The 20081-nt window shown below is 44.7% G+C and overlaps 1 protein-coding gene across 4 annotated transcripts; it reads right to left on the bottom strand.

Annotated features, from left to right (window-relative positions):
• Nucleotides 1–1572: 1572 nt before the first annotated feature.
• Nucleotides 1573–16204, bottom strand: EFCAB10 (EF-hand calcium binding domain 10). Of its 4 annotated transcripts, XR_012753044.1 has the most exons (6): nt 16069–16204; nt 15654–15818; nt 15129–15210; nt 13226–13284; nt 9079–9144; nt 1573–1909 (listed from the first exon to the last, which is right to left on the bottom strand). XR_012753044.1 is itself a non-coding variant. In XM_075345163.1 (5 exons), exons 1-4 carry the CDS (start codon nt 16169–16171, stop codon nt 9102–9104), a joined length of 393 nt encoding a protein of 130 aa, XP_075201278.1. In that variant the 5' UTR covers nt 16172–16204; the 3' UTR covers nt 1573–1909; nt 9079–9101. The 4 variants fall into 4 exon arrangements, 3 of the variants coding, with proteins under 3 accessions (XP_075201278.1, XP_075201277.1, XP_075201279.1); XM_075345163.1 differs by lacking the exon at nt 13226–13284; XM_075345162.1 differs by lacking the exon at nt 1573–1909 and having other exon boundaries at nt 8437–9144.
• Between the last annotated feature and the right edge of the window lie 3877 nt (nt 16205–20081).

The raw sequence follows: 20081 nt of genomic DNA, 5'->3' as shown, positions 1-20081 counted from the left end.
AGTCTGAAGACTACCAACAAATTTTGCAGTATAATGTAGGTCCCAGAGTGAGAAAGCTGGGTCTTCCTCAGAGGTCATGGGTCTTCCAGCAGGACAATTACCCAAAACACACTTCAAAAAGCACTAGAAAATGGTTTGATAGAGAGCACTGGAGACTACTAAAGTGGCCAGCAATGAGTCCAGACCTGAATCCCATAGAATACCTGTGGCGAGATCTCATAATGGCAGTTTGGAGAAGGCACCCTTCCAATCTCAGGGACCTGGAGCAGTTGCCAAAGAAGAATGGTCTAAAATTCCAGCAGAGCATTGTAAGAAACTCATTGATGGTTACCGGAAGCGGTTGTTCGCAGTTATTGTGGCTAAAGGTTGTGCAACCAAGTATTAGGCTAAGGGAGCCAATACTTTTGTCTGGCCCATTTTTGGAGTTTTGTGTGAAATGATCAATGATTTGATTTTTGTTTCATTCTCTGTTGTGTTTTTTCATTGCAAGCAAAATAAATGAAGATAATAATACTAAAGAATTTGTGATTGCAATCATTTTCAAGAAGAAACTGAGGATTATCTGACAGAATTGCAGGGGTGCCAATACTTTTGGCCAGCACTGTAGAGGCTCATACCTCTGTACCCCAGAACCTCAATGACCTGAGGGCCGCCCTTCAACAAGAGTGGGATGCCATGCCTCAGCAGACAATAACACAATTTGTGAACAGCATGAGACTTCATTGTCAAGCTGTAATTGATGCTCAAGACCACATGACAAGTTAGAGATATTGACTTTTTTGTTGGCTTTTGTTTCAGTAACTTGTTTGAGATGAAGAAACCACCATTGCATGATTCTACGTAAATGCCCTACTGTCATGATAAAATATTACTGTAGAGTGAACTTTTTACGGTTTACATGAATTTCACCCGAAAGCCAAATATCCCTAATTATTGTATTTACAAAAACACAGGAAGACTCTTGTAGAAAAAGGCCATTAAAAATGTCACTTTTTTGGAATGTAGAAACATTTCATATTTTTTTTCTTTACAAATTTGTTTTTCCAAAGACCTTTTTGCATGTTGTTTTTGCATTTTTTTTTTTTTACGTCTCATTTATCTAAAAATGCACCAAAAGTGACTTTCAGCATACATCTTGCTGCTGTTTAAAAAAAAAAAAAAAATCAAAAACGTAATTCATCAGAGAAAACGTACTGCAAAATTTGTGTTTTGCATAAACTAAGAAATGCTTCAAATTGCAGTTATTTTTAAAAAGGTTTTCAAACATTCTATAATACTACAGAAAAAAATGAGAAGAATCCCTAATAATAAACATGTTTCCGTTTACCATATGTACACCTCCTGCCAGAATCCAGCCTTCCCATGCATGTTATGGAAATCCCATACAAATGCATATTGGCCACATTATGATGGTTTCCCATCTGGATTATTTTAGTTTCTCTGTTCTTTATATAGGAACAGAGAAATGAAAATAATGAAAGTGCTGGATTCATTTTGAGAGTTTAATGTGTTTTTTTTTTTTTTTTTTTCTCCCATTTGTATGGAATCTGTAACTCAGATATAAACTGCTACTTGTTGGTTTGCAACTGTACCAAGCTTTATTAAGATACTGAAAAAGTGTGTAAATTCAGAATGTTTTAATTAATTGGAAACACTAATTGCTTTTTTTTTTTCTTTAAAAAAAATAATAAAGCAGAAGTATTTTTGTTTAACTAGGTTTGCCTATTTAATACACGTCCTTTTAATATGCACCATTTTCGGACGGTTGTAACCCAGCCATGTGCCCGAAGCAGGTAAGTTATCGCTGAGTATACAGTGAAGGTAGCTTTAGGGAATGCCCAGGCACTTGAAATGGTAGCTCGCGCTGCAGCGCATCACCAAAGATTGCAGACTGGAACCTAATGGATACCTACGTTAATAAAAACCACAAACATATGTAAAAATCATTTTTCCTTCTGAAATAAATCCATAGCCTTTTAATTGGATGTAGCTTCATAGCCTAAGGGCTCATTCAGATAGCGCTTGTACGTGAAAAAGAGATATCTATATTTTCACGGATAGCAGTCATAACTTTGGGGCTGTTTACATGTCAGATTTTTTCCTTGGACCAGTGGTCTGTGTAAAATGATGGAGATTAATCTAAGTGGCGGATCAACATTGGCAATACAAATCTAGGTGTTTGAGGAAAAAAAACAGAGCGCACTTAGATGACATCTGTTCCGATTTTCACGGACTGTCACATAGAAGGTGGAGAATTTGTTTCCCCCTATATACGAGAAAAACTGATGATACAGAACTGGTGACCACACGCTGATCAAAGTCTGAATGAGTCCTAAGTTGTCTTACAAGGCTCATTAAAAAGTTACTATTCAATTTTAGGATTGCTACTTCCGATATGTGGTAATAGATTTTAAGTCCTCTTCCTCTGTGAGGAGGCTATTTGCATATTTAAATTTCCAGGGGAGCATTGTATGGCCTATAAGTCTCCTTACACTAACTTTGCTTTCCCCACAATGAGAAACGTATCCCCGTAGCCTGTAAGGATTTTTGTTTCGCCTACGTATAATTTGATGTACTATCGTATACCTCGTGTAAGATCTGTAAATCCTATAATGAACGAAGTTTGCTGTAGTTGAATAAAACTGTAGGGTCTGTTTTGGATTAATCACCTAAGTAGTTTTCCCAGCAGGCATATAACACACAAAGAGGAATAAAGTAATTAATCATTAGCACTAGTAAGAATTTTTTATAAAGAAGATGCTTTGATAAAAATATATATTTATATTTTAAAGCTATTTGTTTAGATTCTGGCTCATGGTAATTATATTCAGTCGGTTTGTGTCACACCATACAATAAAAGATAATGGGATTTGTTGGTAATGAAATAAAAAATAAAGAGTGATGTACCACCAATGGCAGCAGAGCTCGTCACTTGTATGATGTCTGTGAGTTGGGGGGGGGAAGTTAGTGCTTAACGACCTTGCCTCACTTCTCCTGACATCTGCTGTATGTGTACGGCATAAGTTAAATTCTGCTATGGTTTTTTTTTTACTTATTTATTTATAGAGTTCTTTATTTTAAAACGCACTTGTAGGATAAGGTAAAGCTATCAGATCCCACACTGTGCCAATTGGAAATAAAGAGCATTTTGTTTACTTACCGTAAATTCTTTTTCTTATAGTTCCGTATTGGGAGACCCAGACATTGGGTGTATAGCTTCTGCCTCCGGAGGACACACAAAGTACTACACTAAAAAGTGTATCTCCTCCCTCTGAGCATATACACCCCCTGGAGAACCAGATCTAGCCAGTTTAGTGCAAAAGCTGAAGGAGAATAGCCACCCACAAGTAGAGATAGAGCAAGAACCGGAACAACCGGAGACTCTGTCCACGACAACAGCCGGTGATAACACGCGGAACAAGAAACTGCCAACAGGGAGGGTGCTGGGTCTCCCAATACGGAACTATAAGAAAAAGAATTTACGGTAAGTAAACAAAATTCTCTTTTTCTTTATCGTTCCTATGGGAGACCCAGACATTGGGACGTCTCAAAGCAGTCCATGGGTGGGAATAAACAGAAAAACTGAGAAGTAGGCAGAGCCTAACTTCACAAATGGGCGACAGCCGCCTGAAGGATGCGTCTGCCCAAGCTCGCATCTGCCGAGGCATGAGCATGCACTTGGTAGTGCTTTGAAAAGGTATGCAGGCTAGTCCAAGTTGCAGCCTGACAGACTTGCTGAGCCGTAGCCTGGTGCCTGAAAGCCCAAGAGGCACCGACAGCTCTGGTCGAGTGTGCCTTGATCCCCGGCGGGGGAGGCACCTGAGTACACTGGTAGGCATCGGAAATGGCCGACCTAATCCAACGAGCTAAGGTCGGCTTAGAAGCCGAGAGGCCCTTACGCCGACCTGTGGTTAGCCCAAAAAGAGAGGTGCACCGCCTAAGAACAGCGGTGCGAGACACATAGATCCGAAGCGCCCGCACCAGATCCAGAGTATGCAACGCTTTTTCAAAGCGATGAACAGGAGCCGGACAAAAGGAAGGCAGGGAAATGTCCTGGTTAAGGTGGAAAGGAGAAACCACCTTAGGGAGAAAGTCCGCAGTCTGACGGAGAGCCACCTTGTCTTGATGAAAAACCAAAAAAGGTGACTCCGAAGAGAGCGCAGACAAATCAGAGACTCTCCTGAGGGAAGTTATGGCCACTAGAAAGACCACTTTCTGTGAAAGACGAAACAAAGAAACCTCCCTAAGAGGCTCAAAGGGGGGTTTCTGCAAGGCCGTGAGGACCAAATTGAGGTCCCAGGGATCCAAGGGCCGCCGGTAAGGCGGAATGATGTGGCAGCAGCTCCTGCGGTCTTCTGTGGACGCGCCTTTGTGCGCCAGTTGGATTTTTGGTCCTTGGCTGAGTTAGTGGACGAGGCCGAGGGCTTAGAGGATGACCAGTTAAAGGAACGAAACCTCGACTGGTTCCTACCCTGGACAGGTTTCCTGGTTTTAGTTTGTGGCATGGAAGTACTCTTCCCGCCAGTAGCTTCCTTAATAATTTCATCCAGTTGTTCACCGAATAGCCTGGACCCAGCAAAAGGGAGCCCAGCAAAGCACTTCTTTGAAGAATCATCTGCCTTCCACTCTCAAAGCCACAAGATCCTGCGGATAGCGAGGGAATTAACCGAAGCCACCGCAGTGCGGTGAGAAGCCTCCAGCATGGCAGACATGGCATAGGATGAAAAAGCTGAAGCTTGGGAAGTTAAGGCAACCATTTCGGGCATAGATTCCCTGGTGAGGGAATGCATCTCCTCTAGAGAAGCAGAGATGGCTTTGAGAGCCCACACTGCTGCAAAAGATGGGGAGAACGAGGCCCCTGCCGCCTCATATACAGATTTGGCCAGAAGGTCAACCTGGCTGTCAGTGGAATCCTTAAGAGAGAGTCTAGACACCGGGGGGTCTACCTTTTGGTGAATGAGCCCACTCCTTGACCACCTCAGGTGGAAAGGGAAAACGGTCATCAGAACCACGCTTTGGGAAGCGTTTGTCAGGACAGGCCCTAGGCTTGGTCACAGTGGCCTGAAAACTGGAGTGGTTAAAGAACACACTCCTTGTCCTCTTAGGCAAGGTAAACTGGTGCTTTTCTGCCAGAGAGGTTGCTCCTCTGATACTGGCGGATTGAGGTCCAGTACAGAATTATTGGACGCAATCAAATCACTAACATCTGAGTCACTTTCGGACAGATCAATGGGGCACATGGAGGTAGCCTCCGAGCCCCCAGTAAAGGCATCCTCCTCGTCCGGCGAGTCAGCTTCTGAAACAGAGCCGCGGGACGAGGAAGGAGAGGGAGCCCTGCGTCTCCTTTTAGGAGGACGGGGTCTGGGACCAGATGATGAATCCTCTGTGAGCTCTGCTGAGAGAGCCCTAGCAGCAGAGGCACCCTGTGAAGGGGGCTGATGCATGTTCAGCAAGGTCCGGGACAGCTGTCCCATGGAGTCGGCAAAAGACTGGGAGATTGACCTAGAGAAGGATTCTACCCAAGCCGGGGGTTCAGCCACAGGAGCCGGAGCAGCCGGAGAGACCACTGGGGGGGTGATTCCAGGCTGAGGCATTGTCAGGGTAGAGCAGGCATCACAATGTGGATATGTGCTCGGTTCAGGCAGCACGAGCTTACATGCAGTGCATACTGAATATAGCTTTGGAGCCTTGCTCCTCGTGTGACATGCTACTGAAGTGGGGGCTCTTGCCAGAGTGACCCCCAGAGAGTATATACAGAGGCCCACAACCAGAGGTTGTGGCTTACCAGACCGCTGGAGCGGTGTTGTGTGCCCTCCAGATCCCAAAGCTCGGACCCCCAAGCACCTCAGCAGGGATGCTGCAGCCAGTGCTGATTGCAGAGAAAACGCTGATAAAATGGCGCCGGAGCGAGGAGAGGGGGCGGGGCCAACCCTGAGAGCGGGATCTGGAGGGCCAAAGAGACTTACAGGGGAGGAGACATGTACTCAGTGAGGAGTGTCTCTCCCCTGTGCAGAACGGCCGCTGGGCGGAGCCACACTGTCCCTCTGCATGAATGACATGCGAGGGCAGTGAAAGCGAAGCCGGGGCCTAAATTTGAACGGTGCGGCCGGCGCGCAGGCACCATCGGCGCGGTTCTCAGGCGACAGCCAGAGAACCCGCCGGAAATGTCACAAAAAACACTCAGCACACTCTCCCCACATAAAGTACAGGGACCCCCAGAACATAAACGTCTCAGGTACTTAGCTTGCTGAGACGCAGGGCCATGTCCCTGGGGATGAGTGCTCCGTCCAGCAGGATCCTGAAGGGCTGCGGATGGAGACCGGTCTCCTGCAAAGCATGGAGAACCGTGCTGGCTCCCACTTCAAGCCAGAGCCCGAGGGATGGTGAAGGAGCGCGGCATGTAAGGCTCCAGCCTTGGAATCAACCTTAACAACACCGCCGACACAGTGGGGTGAGAAGGGACATGCCGGGGGTCCAGACTTGGACCCGCTTTTCTTCAAAATCTTTCCAAAAATGAAAAATCAGATGAGAATGCATGTGTGGATGTATGCCTCCTGAACACAAAGCAATGAACTGGCTAGATCTGGTTCTCCAGGGGGTGTATATGCTCAGAGGGAGGAGCTACACTTTTTAGTGTAGTACTTTGTGTGTCCTCCGGAGGCAGAAGCTATACACCCAATGTCTGGGTCTCCCATAGGAACGATAAAGAAAGAGCATGTATAAAATTTAAATTGCAGTTGCCAGCATGAGAAATGGAGAAACAAGTCCTACAACCCTTGGTTGATGTGGCTTACAGTGATAAGTTTATAGCCTTTTCATAACCGGAACAGTCAGGGAGTGGTTTTTAGTAGTTACCGGTGGAAAGTCTTGTGGGTGATGTCTAGGTTGAATAAAAGGATTCCTGGAGGTTTCAGTGAAGATCAGGGATCCTGCGTCTGTTCTGCTCGGTGCGTGCTGCTGCGGGTGAGGGCGCTCCGACTGGCAGTATTGCCTAAGATGAGTGCGGGTGCTTCAATATGAAAACTTCGGTGTGTGTGATGTCATAGGGGTTGCGACGGGTGCCTAGCAGACTCTGCATCCGACGCGTTTTGAAGGGACCACCCTTCTTCCTCACTGTAAGCCACCATCAACCAAGGGTTTTAGGATGTGTTTCCCCATTTCTCATGCTGGTATTGTATCTATTTTTAATCTCCTTTTAAATTATTAAAAACTGCAATGTAAGTTTTATACATGATCTATTTCCAATTGGCACTGTGTGGGAGCAGATACCTTTACCTTATCCTACAAGTGCTTTTGCATACACACATGGTTTTTTTTGGTTGTTTTTTACATGTATGTTTTTTTTTCTGTGTACCTAGGTGGCGCGGTATTCTTCTATTTGCATTCTATTAGTATTGCCAATAAGCTGTTACACAGGACCTATTTATATCTGCGGGCCCAACAGAAGTCCAGGACACCACCATTGTTTGTCCCTTTACTTCTGAAGCTGACAAGCTCCAGTACCCTTTGTATTAAGGACATTTTAATTTTTTTTCTACGTTGTGCTGTATTTCGTAATCCTCTTAGGCAACTTTAACTTGCGATTGTATGATCACTTGTTTATAGAACATATATTGCCATAGCAATGCTGTATACAGTGTGTCTACCCATATCCTGTCCACCGCCATTAACTTGAGAACGGCGGCAGCTATAGGCATAGAAGTGGTGTCTAGGTATAGTAAAGTAGCCATCTGCTACGCAATGAAAGCACCTATAGTGCCACCTGGTGGAAAACGGAGTTATGATCGACACCTTGCGTACAGAAATGCTATAATGTGAAACCCATTGCCCCCCCCCTTCCAAAAAAAAAAAATAATTGAATGCAGGTCACGCATATGGTGCTCATTTAACTTTGATGCTCAAAGTGGCCACCGTCAGCTGCAATGCACATCTGGACTCTGGACAGCATACTGTATCTTGCTGCACGTTGTGCAATATGGTAGGTGACACGTTTGCATAAGCATCTGTGATATGCCGTCGTAGGTCCTGCAATGTTGGTGAAGGGGTCGCGTACATCTGTTTGATGTGACCTCACAGAAAGATGTCCAATGGGGTCAGGTGAGCGTGGAAGCCACTCCACGCAGCCACCATACCCAATGACTTGTAGGAAGGTCTCCATGAGTTAACTCTTCACGTCTGCTGCCTTGTGAGTTTTACACGTTATAATCATAGCATTTCTGTAGGCAAGGTGTCGATTCGTATTGAATTGATGATACCCTACAACTTTGTAATTCACTATTTTTCCTCTCTCGTTCTGTTTTCAAGATAAAAATGCTAACGCAGTTGTTTTCCACCATGTGGCGCTATAGGTGGTTTCATTGCATAGCGCATGGCTAAATAACTATACCTAGACACCACTTCTATGCCTATAGCTGCTGCCGTTCTCAAGTTAATGGTGGTGGACAGGATAGGGGTGGACACACTGTATAGCAGAAATCTGTCTCCTATGAATGCCAGACATAGGCCAGCGTTTCCAGGAATACTGTGATGACAGACACAGGGGTCATCAGCAGACCTTTGGCTTTCATGACAACCCATAAGCATCCCGCGATCGCATCAGATATTTACAGTGGAATTTAACAGGTTAACAGCAGCAGGCGGATCACTGCTCCACCTGTGGTTGTCCGAGGCGGAAGAAGGCTGAATGATTCAGCCTTCATATGCAGGGAAAGATGCAAGCCCACACCAAAGGTCACAGCCGTATGACTCATCTGAGGATCACATTGCAATCCTCAGACTGGCTGGTGGCTCTCCTGAACGGAGCGTGTCGGCATGTATTTCGTTGCAGCTGATCTGCTCTGGTCAGGAGAGCCAACAGCCAGTGCTCCAAGCATTGCAATGTGATCTTCGGACGAGATTTACGGCCGGCTGTGCCACTATGCCCAAAAGCAGGGAAACAACTCATGAAATGCATAGCACGTCATAAGTTGTTACGTGGTTAATGTAAGTTGTATGACTATTAACGTGATTTTACACTTAATTTATAATATGGTATGGAACAAATTAATGTATAAGTTATTCAATAAAATCTAAAATTACAGCAATAATCGACAGCAGCGAAGTTAGGTCTTAAATGTTGCAGAAGACTTCTTCAGATGGTTCCCCCTGTGGGCAAAAGAAGACTGTGAAAATTCTGATCACAAAAAAAAATTAATGGAAACTTGGGTAGCTGTAAGATTTCTCATATTAATTGGTAAGAAATCTTTCCTAAAGTATTTTACAGACATTCTCCCATGAATTTTCAAAGTACACCATCCTCATTAGATGTTAATAAAAAAATTCATAACTACTAAAGTGGGGAAAAGTATTTGATACGCTGACGCTTTCGCAGGTTTTCTCACCTGCAAAGAATGGAGAGGTCTGTCATTTTTATCATAGCTACACTTCAACTGTGCAGACAGAATAAAAGAAAATCACATTGTATGATTTTTAAATAATTAATTAGCACTTTATTGCATGAAATAAGTATGGCTACAATCGAATAACAGAACTTATTTGGTACAGAAATCTTTGTTTGCAATTACAGAGGTCAGACGTTTCATGTAATCGGGGGGGGGGAGGGAGGGTAGTGGAGCAAATAAGGGGATAGATAGAGCAGATAGAGACAGGGAGACGGTAGGGGTCAATGAAGGATTAGGGGGGGATGGGACATACAAGGAACGTAGGGAAGCTAGGAGTAATAAAGGTGTTAATAGGATTAAATGTCTACTGGCAAATGCAAGAAGTCTTGCAAACAAAATGAATGAATTGGAGACTCTTATGTCAACCATGGATTATGATGTGGTGGGCATTACGGAAACCTGGCTGGATGAAAGCCATGACTGGGTGACAAACATACAGGGTTATAGTACATTTAGGAAGGACAGGAAAGGCCAAAAAGGTGGTGGGGTGTGTATATTTATCAAATCTAACCTAAAACCTGTGTTGTATGATGACATTGAGGGGAACAGCAACAATGTAGAGTCAGTATGGGTAAATGTACATGGGGAGGGGAATAATGGAAAAATGCTAATTGGAGTTTGCTATAAGCCTCCTAACATACCTGAACAAATAGAGGGTGAAATGCTGGAACAAATTGAAAAGGCAGCTAATAATAACAATCGGGTTCTTATTATGGGGGATTTCAACTATCCAGACATACAGTGGGACATAGAATCTTCTGGTTCTGCTAAAAGCTGTAAGTTCTTATCTACTATTCAAGACCATTTCCTCTCTCAGATGGTAGATGAACCGACCAGGGGAGATAATTTGCTAGATCTGGTCCTGTCAAATAGACCGGATACAATTTCAGATCTACAGGTCCGGGAGCACTTGGGCACCAGCGATCATAATATGGTAAGCTTCGACATAATATTCAATAGAACATTTCAAAGGGGGAATGCTAAAACCTGGAATTTTAGGAAAGCTGATTTCAACAAATTAAGGGAAGAGCTTAAATGTGTAGATTGGGACAGAGTCATGGTAACTGGGGATACCGAACATAAATGGGGTAAGTTTAAGGATATACTGCTAGAGTCCTGTAAAAAACTTATACCCTCTGGTAATAAAATGTCCAGGAATAAAAAGAAACCACTATGGATAAATAAGACTGTACAAAGTATAATAAAACAAAAACAAAGGGCGTTTAACATCTTAAAGGCTGAGAATACAGAAATAGCATTGCAGGAGTATAAAGATATCAATAGGCAATGCAAAAAAGAAATCAAACAAGCAAAACTGGCTACTGAAACAAAAATCGCCAATGACATTAAAATAAATCCCAAAATCTTTTATAAATACATTAATGCCAAAAGGAAAACAAAGGATAGTATCGGACCCTTAAAATATAATAACAAGTTAGTTATAGAGGACAAACAAAAGACTGAGATATTAAATAGGCATTTCTCATCTGTATTCACCAAGGAACTGACTGTACCAGGGATCATTCAACAAGTGAAAAATCAAAGTCCACCACCCGATATAATTAATTTAACACAAGAAGAAGTACGCCTAAGTCTAAGTAAACTAAACATTGACAAATCCCCAGGGCCAGATGGCATTCATCCACGAATATTGAGGGAATTGAGCTCCGTAATCGACAGACCGCTGTATCTCATCTTTTTAGACTCACTTGTAACAGGGTTGGTGCCTCAGGATTGGAGGATTGCTGATGTGGTACCGATATTTAAGAAAGGTAAGAGGGTAGATCCAGGCAACTACCGTCCAGTAAGCCTGACATCAGTAGTATGCAAAGTTTTTGAGGGCATTTTAAGGGATGACATGCAAAAATATATTGCAGAAAATATGATAACTGACAAACAGCATGGATTCATGAAAGATAAGTCGTGTCTAACCAACCTGTTGGGGTTCTATGAGGGGGTAAGTGCAAACCTGGATATTGGTAATGCAGCTGATGTGATTTATTTGGACTTTGCAAAGGCATTTGATACTGTACCACATAATAGTCTTATACTAAAGCTCCAGAAGCAAGGACTAGGGGACACAATATGCAACTGGGTAAGGAATTGGCTAAAAGATAGGAAACAAAGAGTAGTCATAAATGCTACATTCTCTAAATGGGCTATAGTCAGCAGGGGGTGCCGCAGGGATCTGTGCTAGGACCAATTCTTTTTACTCTCTATATTAATGACCTTGTGGATCGGATTGATAGTACAGTGTCAGTCTTTGCCGATGACACCAAACTATGTAGGATATTAAAAACTGACCTGGATAGTACAATATTACAAAAAGATCTGGATAAGATGTCAGAATGGGCAGATACTTGGCAAATGAGATTTAATGTTGATAAATGTAAAGTAATGCACCTAGGACGGAGTAATCCTATAGCTGCGTATACATTAAATGGAAGTAAACTCGGGACTACAGAACAGGAGAAGGACTTGGGTATTCTCATTACAAATAAGCTGAGCAGCAGCACTCAATGTCAGGCAGCAGCTGCTAAAGCAAACAAGATTCTAGGGTGTATAAAAAGAGAGATTAGATCCCGTGATCCCAACGTATTGTTACCCATCTATAAATCACTTGTAAGGCCACATCTGGAATACGGGATCCAGTTTTGGGCTCCACATTTTAAAAAGGACATTCAGAAGTTAGAGTCAGTTCAAAGGCGGGCAACTAGATTACTACAAGGAATGGAAGGCCTCCCATATGATGGCAGATTGAAAAAGTTAGATATGTTTAGCTTAGAAAAAAGACGTCTCAGAGGAGATCTCATTTATATGTATAAATACATGTGTGGTCAATATAAAGGACTGGCACATAACTTATTTCTTCCGAAAACAATACTAAGGACCAGGGGGCACTCACTGCGAGTGGAAGAAAAGCGATTCCGACACCTAAATAGGAAAGGGTTCTTTACAGTTAGAGCGGTCAGACTGTGGAATGCCCTACCACAAGAGGTAGTAATGGCAGATACTATAACAGCTTTTAAAAAAGGGCTGGATGATTTCCTCAGTACACACAACATTGTTGGTTATAAATGACGTAGTGACTAAATGTACAACTGGTGGAGGAAGGTTGAACTAGATGGACCTAGGTCTTTTTTCAACCTAAGTAACTATGTAACTATGTAACTACTATGTGTTTCGTGACCACGTTTGCACACTGCAGCAGATATTTTGGCCCACTCCTCCATATAGATCTTTTAAATTTTGGAGCTGTCGCAGGGAAACATTGAGTTTCAGCTTCATCCAAAGATTTTCTCTTGGGTTCAGGACTCGAGACTGGCTAGGCCACTCCAGGACCATGAAATGCTTCTTATGGAGCTACTCCTTAGTTGCCCTGGCTGTATGTTTTGGGTAATTGTCATGCTGGAAGACCCAGCCGCGAGACATCTTCAGCGCGCTTACGTAGTTATTCAAAATGTCGCAATACATAACCCCATCCATCCTCCCTTCAATGCGGTGCAGTTGTCCTGTCTCCTTTGTAGAAAAGTACCAATAAAGTAGTATGTCGTCCTGTCCCCCCCCACATATGCTTCATGGTTGGTGATTGTGTGCTTCGGATTGTACTTATCCTTTTCCTGATCAGACCCGTCGTAGCACCGCAGGTGTGCAAAACGATCGTCGTCTACACGTGCTGCCTGTTCCTTCCCTCTCCCCTCCCTGCACAGCATGTAACTCCGATGCCTGAATAAAAGTTTTTTCCACACAGCAAATAACCGGTGAGTGCTCATATTTTTTCTTACCTTTTATGCCTTGAACTTTTGTGGACTTTGTATATGAGCACCACGGAGCTGTGATTATCCTGGCAAAAAACAGTTAAACGCATTACCGGCAGAGTGTACAGCAGTGACATGCTTGGTTGTGAACTGATCCTGACTATATAGAGTAGTGCCCTGCCTTTTTCCTTCTCAGCTTTCCCCAGATCCTATAAAAGGGCTTGTATCTATCGTAGTGAGGAAGTCAGATCTTCTATTTGTAGAAGATCATTAACCCTAGAACCCAAAGTGCAGAGTGGGGGAGCGTCAGACTTCCAGTTCGAGGGGATGCACGACCTAGCTGCCATCACCGGGAAACACAACAATGAGTGTTTATAAGTGGCTAACTGAAAAGTTGGTAATAATAGCAAGCTTTCGCGACTACTTACTCTTCAAAAGGTATCAACCACTGAGGACTCTCTGTTCTTTTAACTTAACTTTTTTTTATCTCTACTGGCTAACACGGTACAAAGATATATATATTTTTTTTTTTCCTGTTTATAAATGGAAATTAAGGACTCACAACAGTTGTAGCAGGAATAGCTCCAGACCCAACGCCTGAGTCATTCCCGTCACTCGTCTGATCACTTCATCTACACCAGACCAGAACTGCTGCAAGGCCGGACAGGACTAGAAGACATGTAGAAAGTCCCCCTCGGCCACACCACACTTCCAACAACAAGGATCTACTCCGGGGGAACATCTAGTGTAGCCTGGTTGGGATCCTGTACCACCTCACCAGCAACTTAAAGTTAGACTCCTGAAGCCTGGAACGAGGCGAGATCTTGCATGTAGACCCAGACCAAGTTGGATTGACAGTCATGTTTCTTACATTTTCTAATAATTGCGCCAACAACTGCCTTCTCACCAAGCTGCTTGCCTATTGTCCTGTAGCCCATCCCAGCCTTGCACAGGTCTACAAATTTGTCCCTGATGCCCTTAGACAATTCTTTGGTCTTGGTTATGCTGGAGAGATTGGTGTGTGATTGAGTGTGTGGGCAGGTGTCTTTGAATTGATTACCTGTATAAAACAGGTGTAATTAATGCCAGTTATGAGTGCAAAGTAGGAGAGCTTCTTAAAGAAATAATAACAGGTCTGTGAGAGCCAGAATTCTTGCTGGTTGGTAGGTGATCAAATACTTATTTCATGCAATAAAATGCAAATTTGATATTTAAAAATCAAACAATGTGATTTTTCTTGATGTTTTTTTTTATTCTGTCTGTCTTAGTTGCAGTGTACCTATGATAAATTATGTATTTCCCCCACTGTATTTAATAAGGTATGCAGGTTATTAAGTTCCATTAAAAAAGCCTAACTGTTTTGAGCTGTAGATTTGACTTGTCCATTGACCATATATTGCCTAATGAGGGAAATAAATGTGCAGATATCAAGTACAGAGACTGAGATTCCAGCAGTTAATTGCCAGAGTGGATCAGATATGACAGCAGTGATTAGACTGGTTGGATTATTTATTTAATATAAATAAAATATATTCTGGTCTTATACATTGCTTACTACAACAGATGTTGTCTTTACTACTCCATTCTTACTCGAAAATAGTTTGGTATTAAAAATACATTACAGCACCGATTCATCAAGCAATTTTGCAAGAATTCTGGATTAAATTGCTTTGCCATTTTTTATGCAGCGACTTGTGAACTGCGGCGTTCCCTACACCAGAAATCTTAGGCCAGACATGGACTGATGTAAGGTTTGTAGTGAGACGCCCGCCACCTCTCAGACTCTTCTGATTCATTAGGAGGCGTGCATTGCTTAAAGAATCAGCATTGGATTCCTTCTTGCCCCGTCCTTAAAGATTAGCAAAGAAAAAGCACCCATGTTGATAAATCAGGGCCGAGATTTTTTATTTTTTTTGTGCAGAATACTTACATGTCATGTTTGAAGATTTCCTGTGTTATTTTCTCAGGCGGAGCAGGTAAGTTGGTAACATCTACACCTAGAGTTTTCAAAGCTACATAGAAAAAAGGGGAAAAAAACAACAACAAGTCACTCTTTGTGATTGCAGACTTGTGCATTCTCACACTGCGCACCCTGTGCACTGTGAGGATTCTGTGGTGTCAGAGCTGGGAACGGCTCCGTGTGACATATATGCCTGCCCTAACTAAATAGGGGTGACCTCACTCAATGCAAATATCTTCACAGTGTGCACGATGTGAAGATGCACAAGTCTGCAGTCACATAAAGAGATACATAGTGACTGTAGACTTATAGATTTAGATCGGACAACCGCTTTACTCTTTGATTCTCCATTAGTTACCCTGAATCCTGCTCCACGAGCTACAGATCCATTGTCCCCACAGTCTACAGCTGAGGGAGACATAATGTATGTTCTCATTCATATTTCACCTAAAGTGCCACCCCATTAGACCCCAGCTTTTCAGGCCTTGCGCTTACCCTCCATGTACTGGGCGCCTGTTATGTGTCCTTGCCCGGAAGGGTCCAGAATCCCGAAGACGGCATCCACATTAGACTCATCAAACAGGCAGGGGTACTCCACATCCGCCAGCCTGGCGAGCTGCAGCTTCTCCAGCTGGGTAATAAGAAATTCTCGTGGTCTGTCTGCAAAATGAAATAGTGTGGCCATTTTACCGGAATTTCCAGAATATGCCGAGTCTGTACAATGCATGTACTATGAATATTCTGCAATCATATCGGCGTAGAATCTGCAGCTGCTCCAGAGCGCCCCTACTGGCCCACTGCAGCACTGCTCTATACACACAGCACTGTGATGAGCACTGTAACGTCCACCAGCCCTGGATGCCGGCGGATTTCCTGACCACAGTGTGATGAGGGCAGAAAGCGTCATTACCCGGCCGGTGATACAGCAGCAGACTGGTTAGGTTATTAACCAGCTCCATGATCTTGTGTTCTCTGAGGTAGTCCTCCGCTTCCAGCTTCCGACCTGCAGCCATACTCACAGCGTCTCCGTTGCTAAGAGATGAAGACGTCAACACGAACGACTCCGGAAGTAAATATCTGTGACGTATTTCCGCTTCCGGCGCGATGCGGCTGGCAGTCAGCACGTCCTGTGACAGGCGCATGCGTGCTCGTGCGCAGAGCTTCTCATTGTATAGTGTCACGTGTGCCTGGCTTCTGTCACTGTGCAGTTCTGGGACAAGTGCTGTTGTCATCGCCGTGCTCCTTATGGGCTGGGGCTGCTTATCACACCTAGGTGCGCTATGTCCGCGCTGTACACGAGCTCTCATGGATTATTTGTAGCGCACGGTTTTGTACTAACAGAAGTGTCTCAGAGTCTGTGCACACAGTGGCCGCAGATCCAGGCGACGCTGGAGATTTTCATTTCCTGAAATGGTTTCAAAAGTTTATCCAAGGGTTTTTGGAGAGTTTTTTTTTCTTCCACAAAGCTTCCTATTACAGCGTTTTATTTGGACCGTACTTAGTATGGAGTGTTTTCTATCAGGAGCCGATTCAAAAAAGTGACTTATGGGGTGTATATATCACAGGTGGCTATACAAGGGCCCAGAGAGGAAGGGGAGAGGGGTCCAGAGAGGCAGAGGTGAAGGGTCCAGAGGGTAGGCATGGGGGGAGGCCAGAGAGACAGAAGGGACCCAGAGAGGCAGAGGTGAAGGGCCCAGAGAGGAAGGGGAGAGGGGTCCAGAGAGGCAGAGGTGAAGGGTCCAGAGGGTAGGCATGGGGGGAGGCCAGAGAGACAGAAGGGACCCAGAGAGGCAGAGGTGAAGGGCCCAGAGAGGAAGGGGAGAGGGGTCCAGAGAGGCAGAGGTGAAGGGCCCAGAGAGGAAGGGGAGAGGGGTCCAGAGAGGCAGAGGTGAAGGGTCCAGAGGGTAGGCATGGGGGGAGGCCAGAGAGACAGAAGGGACCCAGAGAGGCAGGAGGGACCCAGAGAGGCAGAGGTGAAGGGCCCAGAGAGGAAGGGGAGAGGGGTCCAGAGAGGCAGAGGTGAAGGGCCCAGAGAGGAAGGGGAGAGGGGTCCAGAGAGGCAGAGGTGAAGGGTCCAGAGGGTAGGCATGGGGGGAGGCCAGAGAGACAGAAGGGACCCAGAGAGGCAGAGGTGAAGGGCCCAGAGAGGCAAGGGGGCCCAGAGAAGAAGCAAGGGAGGCCCAGAGAGGCAAGGGGGCCCAGAGGTGGAGAGGCCAGAGAGACAGGAGGGACCCAGAGAGGGGTCCAAAGAGTAGGCATGGGGGAGGCCAGGCAGGAGGGATCCAGAGAGGAAAAGGGTGGAGGGGGGGGGGGGGTGGCAGAGAGGCAAGGGAGAGGGGTCCAGAGATACAGAGGGGAAAGGCTGAGCGGCAGGGTGCGGGCCAGAAATTGTGTGATCTCGGCTACTGATCATGCTAGTCTCTCAGGCGGGGAGCATTTCTGCAGTTGCTCAGTCAGTCATGGCGGTGCTCCAGCAAGCTGTTCTCTGCTCCCTGCCCAGCGCTTACTATATGATATTGCGCTGTCTAAACATGTCATGTACCAGGTACTTGGTCAAACAAGAAGTTAAAAGCAGTGCGGGGCATCGGCTGGAGAGGAGAGTGATTGCTTTATTTTTTATATAGTGGGGATGAGGGGGAAGTGAGAGAGTAGAATACAGACTCCTTTTAATAGGACTGACCAGCAGTATTTTGCTATATGAGGTAAAGGCAGTGCCATACAGGCAGTAAGATGCTGAATGCAGGCATACCTGTTGTAGAAAGATCTGATGCTTGGTTGATTAGATATCTTTAATTAAAGTTGGCGACATGCACAGCACTTTGATTGACAAGTACAACATGGACGGGTCTTTGTGGGTCGGGTCCTCACGTTTATTCCTCCGGTATCCTCCTGGCTTGCCAACTTTATTTGAATATCATGCCGCCATTGCTATTGTTGGCGGCGCATGTGCATGGCCACAGTACTGAGGTCTTCATTACAATGGCACCGGAGCGTGCGCATGAAGTATCGCGATCTCCAGAGCCATTTTATTGAACACACTGCGGTGAAGATGTAAAAAAAAAAATTATACATCTGCGCACGTGCCGATGCCTCTCATGGTCTTCACTGCATTGAAACATTGAAATCGCTGTCATTGGCTGTTCAATTCTGAGGAGCCAATCATAGTAATCATAGTTGTGGGGGGCTGTCAAAATCCCCCGTGGAATGAGTGCAGGTGCCCTGTTGTCAGAAGCAGTTGACACCTTCATGCGAGCACCGTGGCTGTAGTCACGGTGGTGCATGTGAGCCCGGTCACTATGGCATTGGCCAATACATAAGCTAAATATCTATTTCAAATATTTCTATAGCAGTAATGCAATACCAGAGTTCCCTTATTCATTGTTAGCATTTCAGTGTGCAGCTCTATATGTTTTGTAGTTATGTGTTTTCAGCTAGCTCCTGTGCACACCTACTGAATGTGTGGGTCAGTCTTTTTGTATATCTGTAGTCATGGTGGCACATGAAAGCTATGACGTATCCAAGGTCAGGAACTCCTTCCCAACCATGACGCATAGGGTACATGATAGGTTGTGCAGGGGTCAACACTAGAGATGAGCGAGTACCGTAATATTCATAATCGCTATAGTCGTAACGGGTACATTGTAATACTCGATTATTCACTCCGAATAGAGTACAGTGCAAGTCAATGGCAAATGTAAGTCATTTTCTGCTGGACCCAACAAAGAGGTTGGGGGGGGGGGAGAAGTGATGAAACTGAATGAGGAGAGCCTGGAGATTATGCCTGCATGCATTTCTGACTCACATATGAGTCGTCTCTCCCTCCCGCTATCGATAAGTATGAAGGGCGGCCAGCCAATCACAGTAATGCCACAATCAAGATGGCTGCAGCATTACTGTGGTTGGTTAAGTTACATGTTTAGTGGCTGCAAATAAGGCACCAAACCTGCTGGGCGGGATATATGAATATTGCGAGGCGAGTACACAAAAACTTGCAATGTAACGAGTAACCCGAATACCGTACTATCCGTGCAAGTAGCGAATAGTAAGGGTCAGCACACACGGCGAGCAATACGGAGCGAGTGGAATGCGAAAAAAAAATCGCCTTCCACTCGGACCAATATTACTCTATGGGGCAGCTCCCATGAGCGATTTTTTTCTCAGTCCTAATCGGACCAAGAAAACAATCGCAGCATGCTTCAGGTGGAATGTGATCCTGTTTCACTCGCACCCATTCAAGTCAATGAGGCGAGAGAAAGCGCATTACACCAGTGTAACGCGAGAACAGAGCGATTCTCGCATCAGCCAGCAGCGGAGGACATAGGGAGATAAATCCCTCCACAGCGCCGGCCCTCCCAACCGCCGCTGTGGTCTGATTGCACGATTAGATCACAGTCGCATGACACTCGGCTCCCGCTGTGCTGCGAGCATGGGCAGAGTGTCATTCGAAGACTCGCACTAATCCCTGTGTGGCCCCAGCCTAACGATTACACTCGCTCATCACTAGTCAACACCTTCAGCCCTGGCAATTTTATTTTTTTCTCTTTTTCCTTCCCTTTTTCCAAGAGCCATAACTTTTCTATTTTTCTATCATATAGCCATACGAGTCTTGTTTTCTGCGGGACAACTTCTACTTTTCAATGACACCATTCATTCTGCCACGTAGTGAAACGGAAAACAAGAAACAAAATTCTAAGTGCGATGAAATTCCAAAACTAGTGCAATTCCATAATGCTTTTTATTTACCATGTGCATATATGGGAAAACTGACCTGGTAATTTGATTCCACATTTCAGTTTGAGTATGCAGATACCAAACATGAAAAGTTAGGTTTTTTGTGGTGAAAACAATTTGCTTCTGTCGCCGTTTGCTAAGACCCGTAACTTTCTCAATTTTGGGATCTGGGGCTGCAAGAGGGCTTACTTT

This window comes from Anomaloglossus baeobatrachus, chromosome 4, assembly GCF_048569485.1.
Source record: "Anomaloglossus baeobatrachus isolate aAnoBae1 chromosome 4, aAnoBae1.hap1, whole genome shotgun sequence".
Classification (NCBI taxonomy): domain Eukaryota; kingdom Metazoa; phylum Chordata; class Amphibia; order Anura; family Aromobatidae; genus Anomaloglossus; species Anomaloglossus baeobatrachus.
Note: the sequence above shows the minus strand (reverse complement) of the source record. Positions and strands in the feature narration are given on the sequence as shown.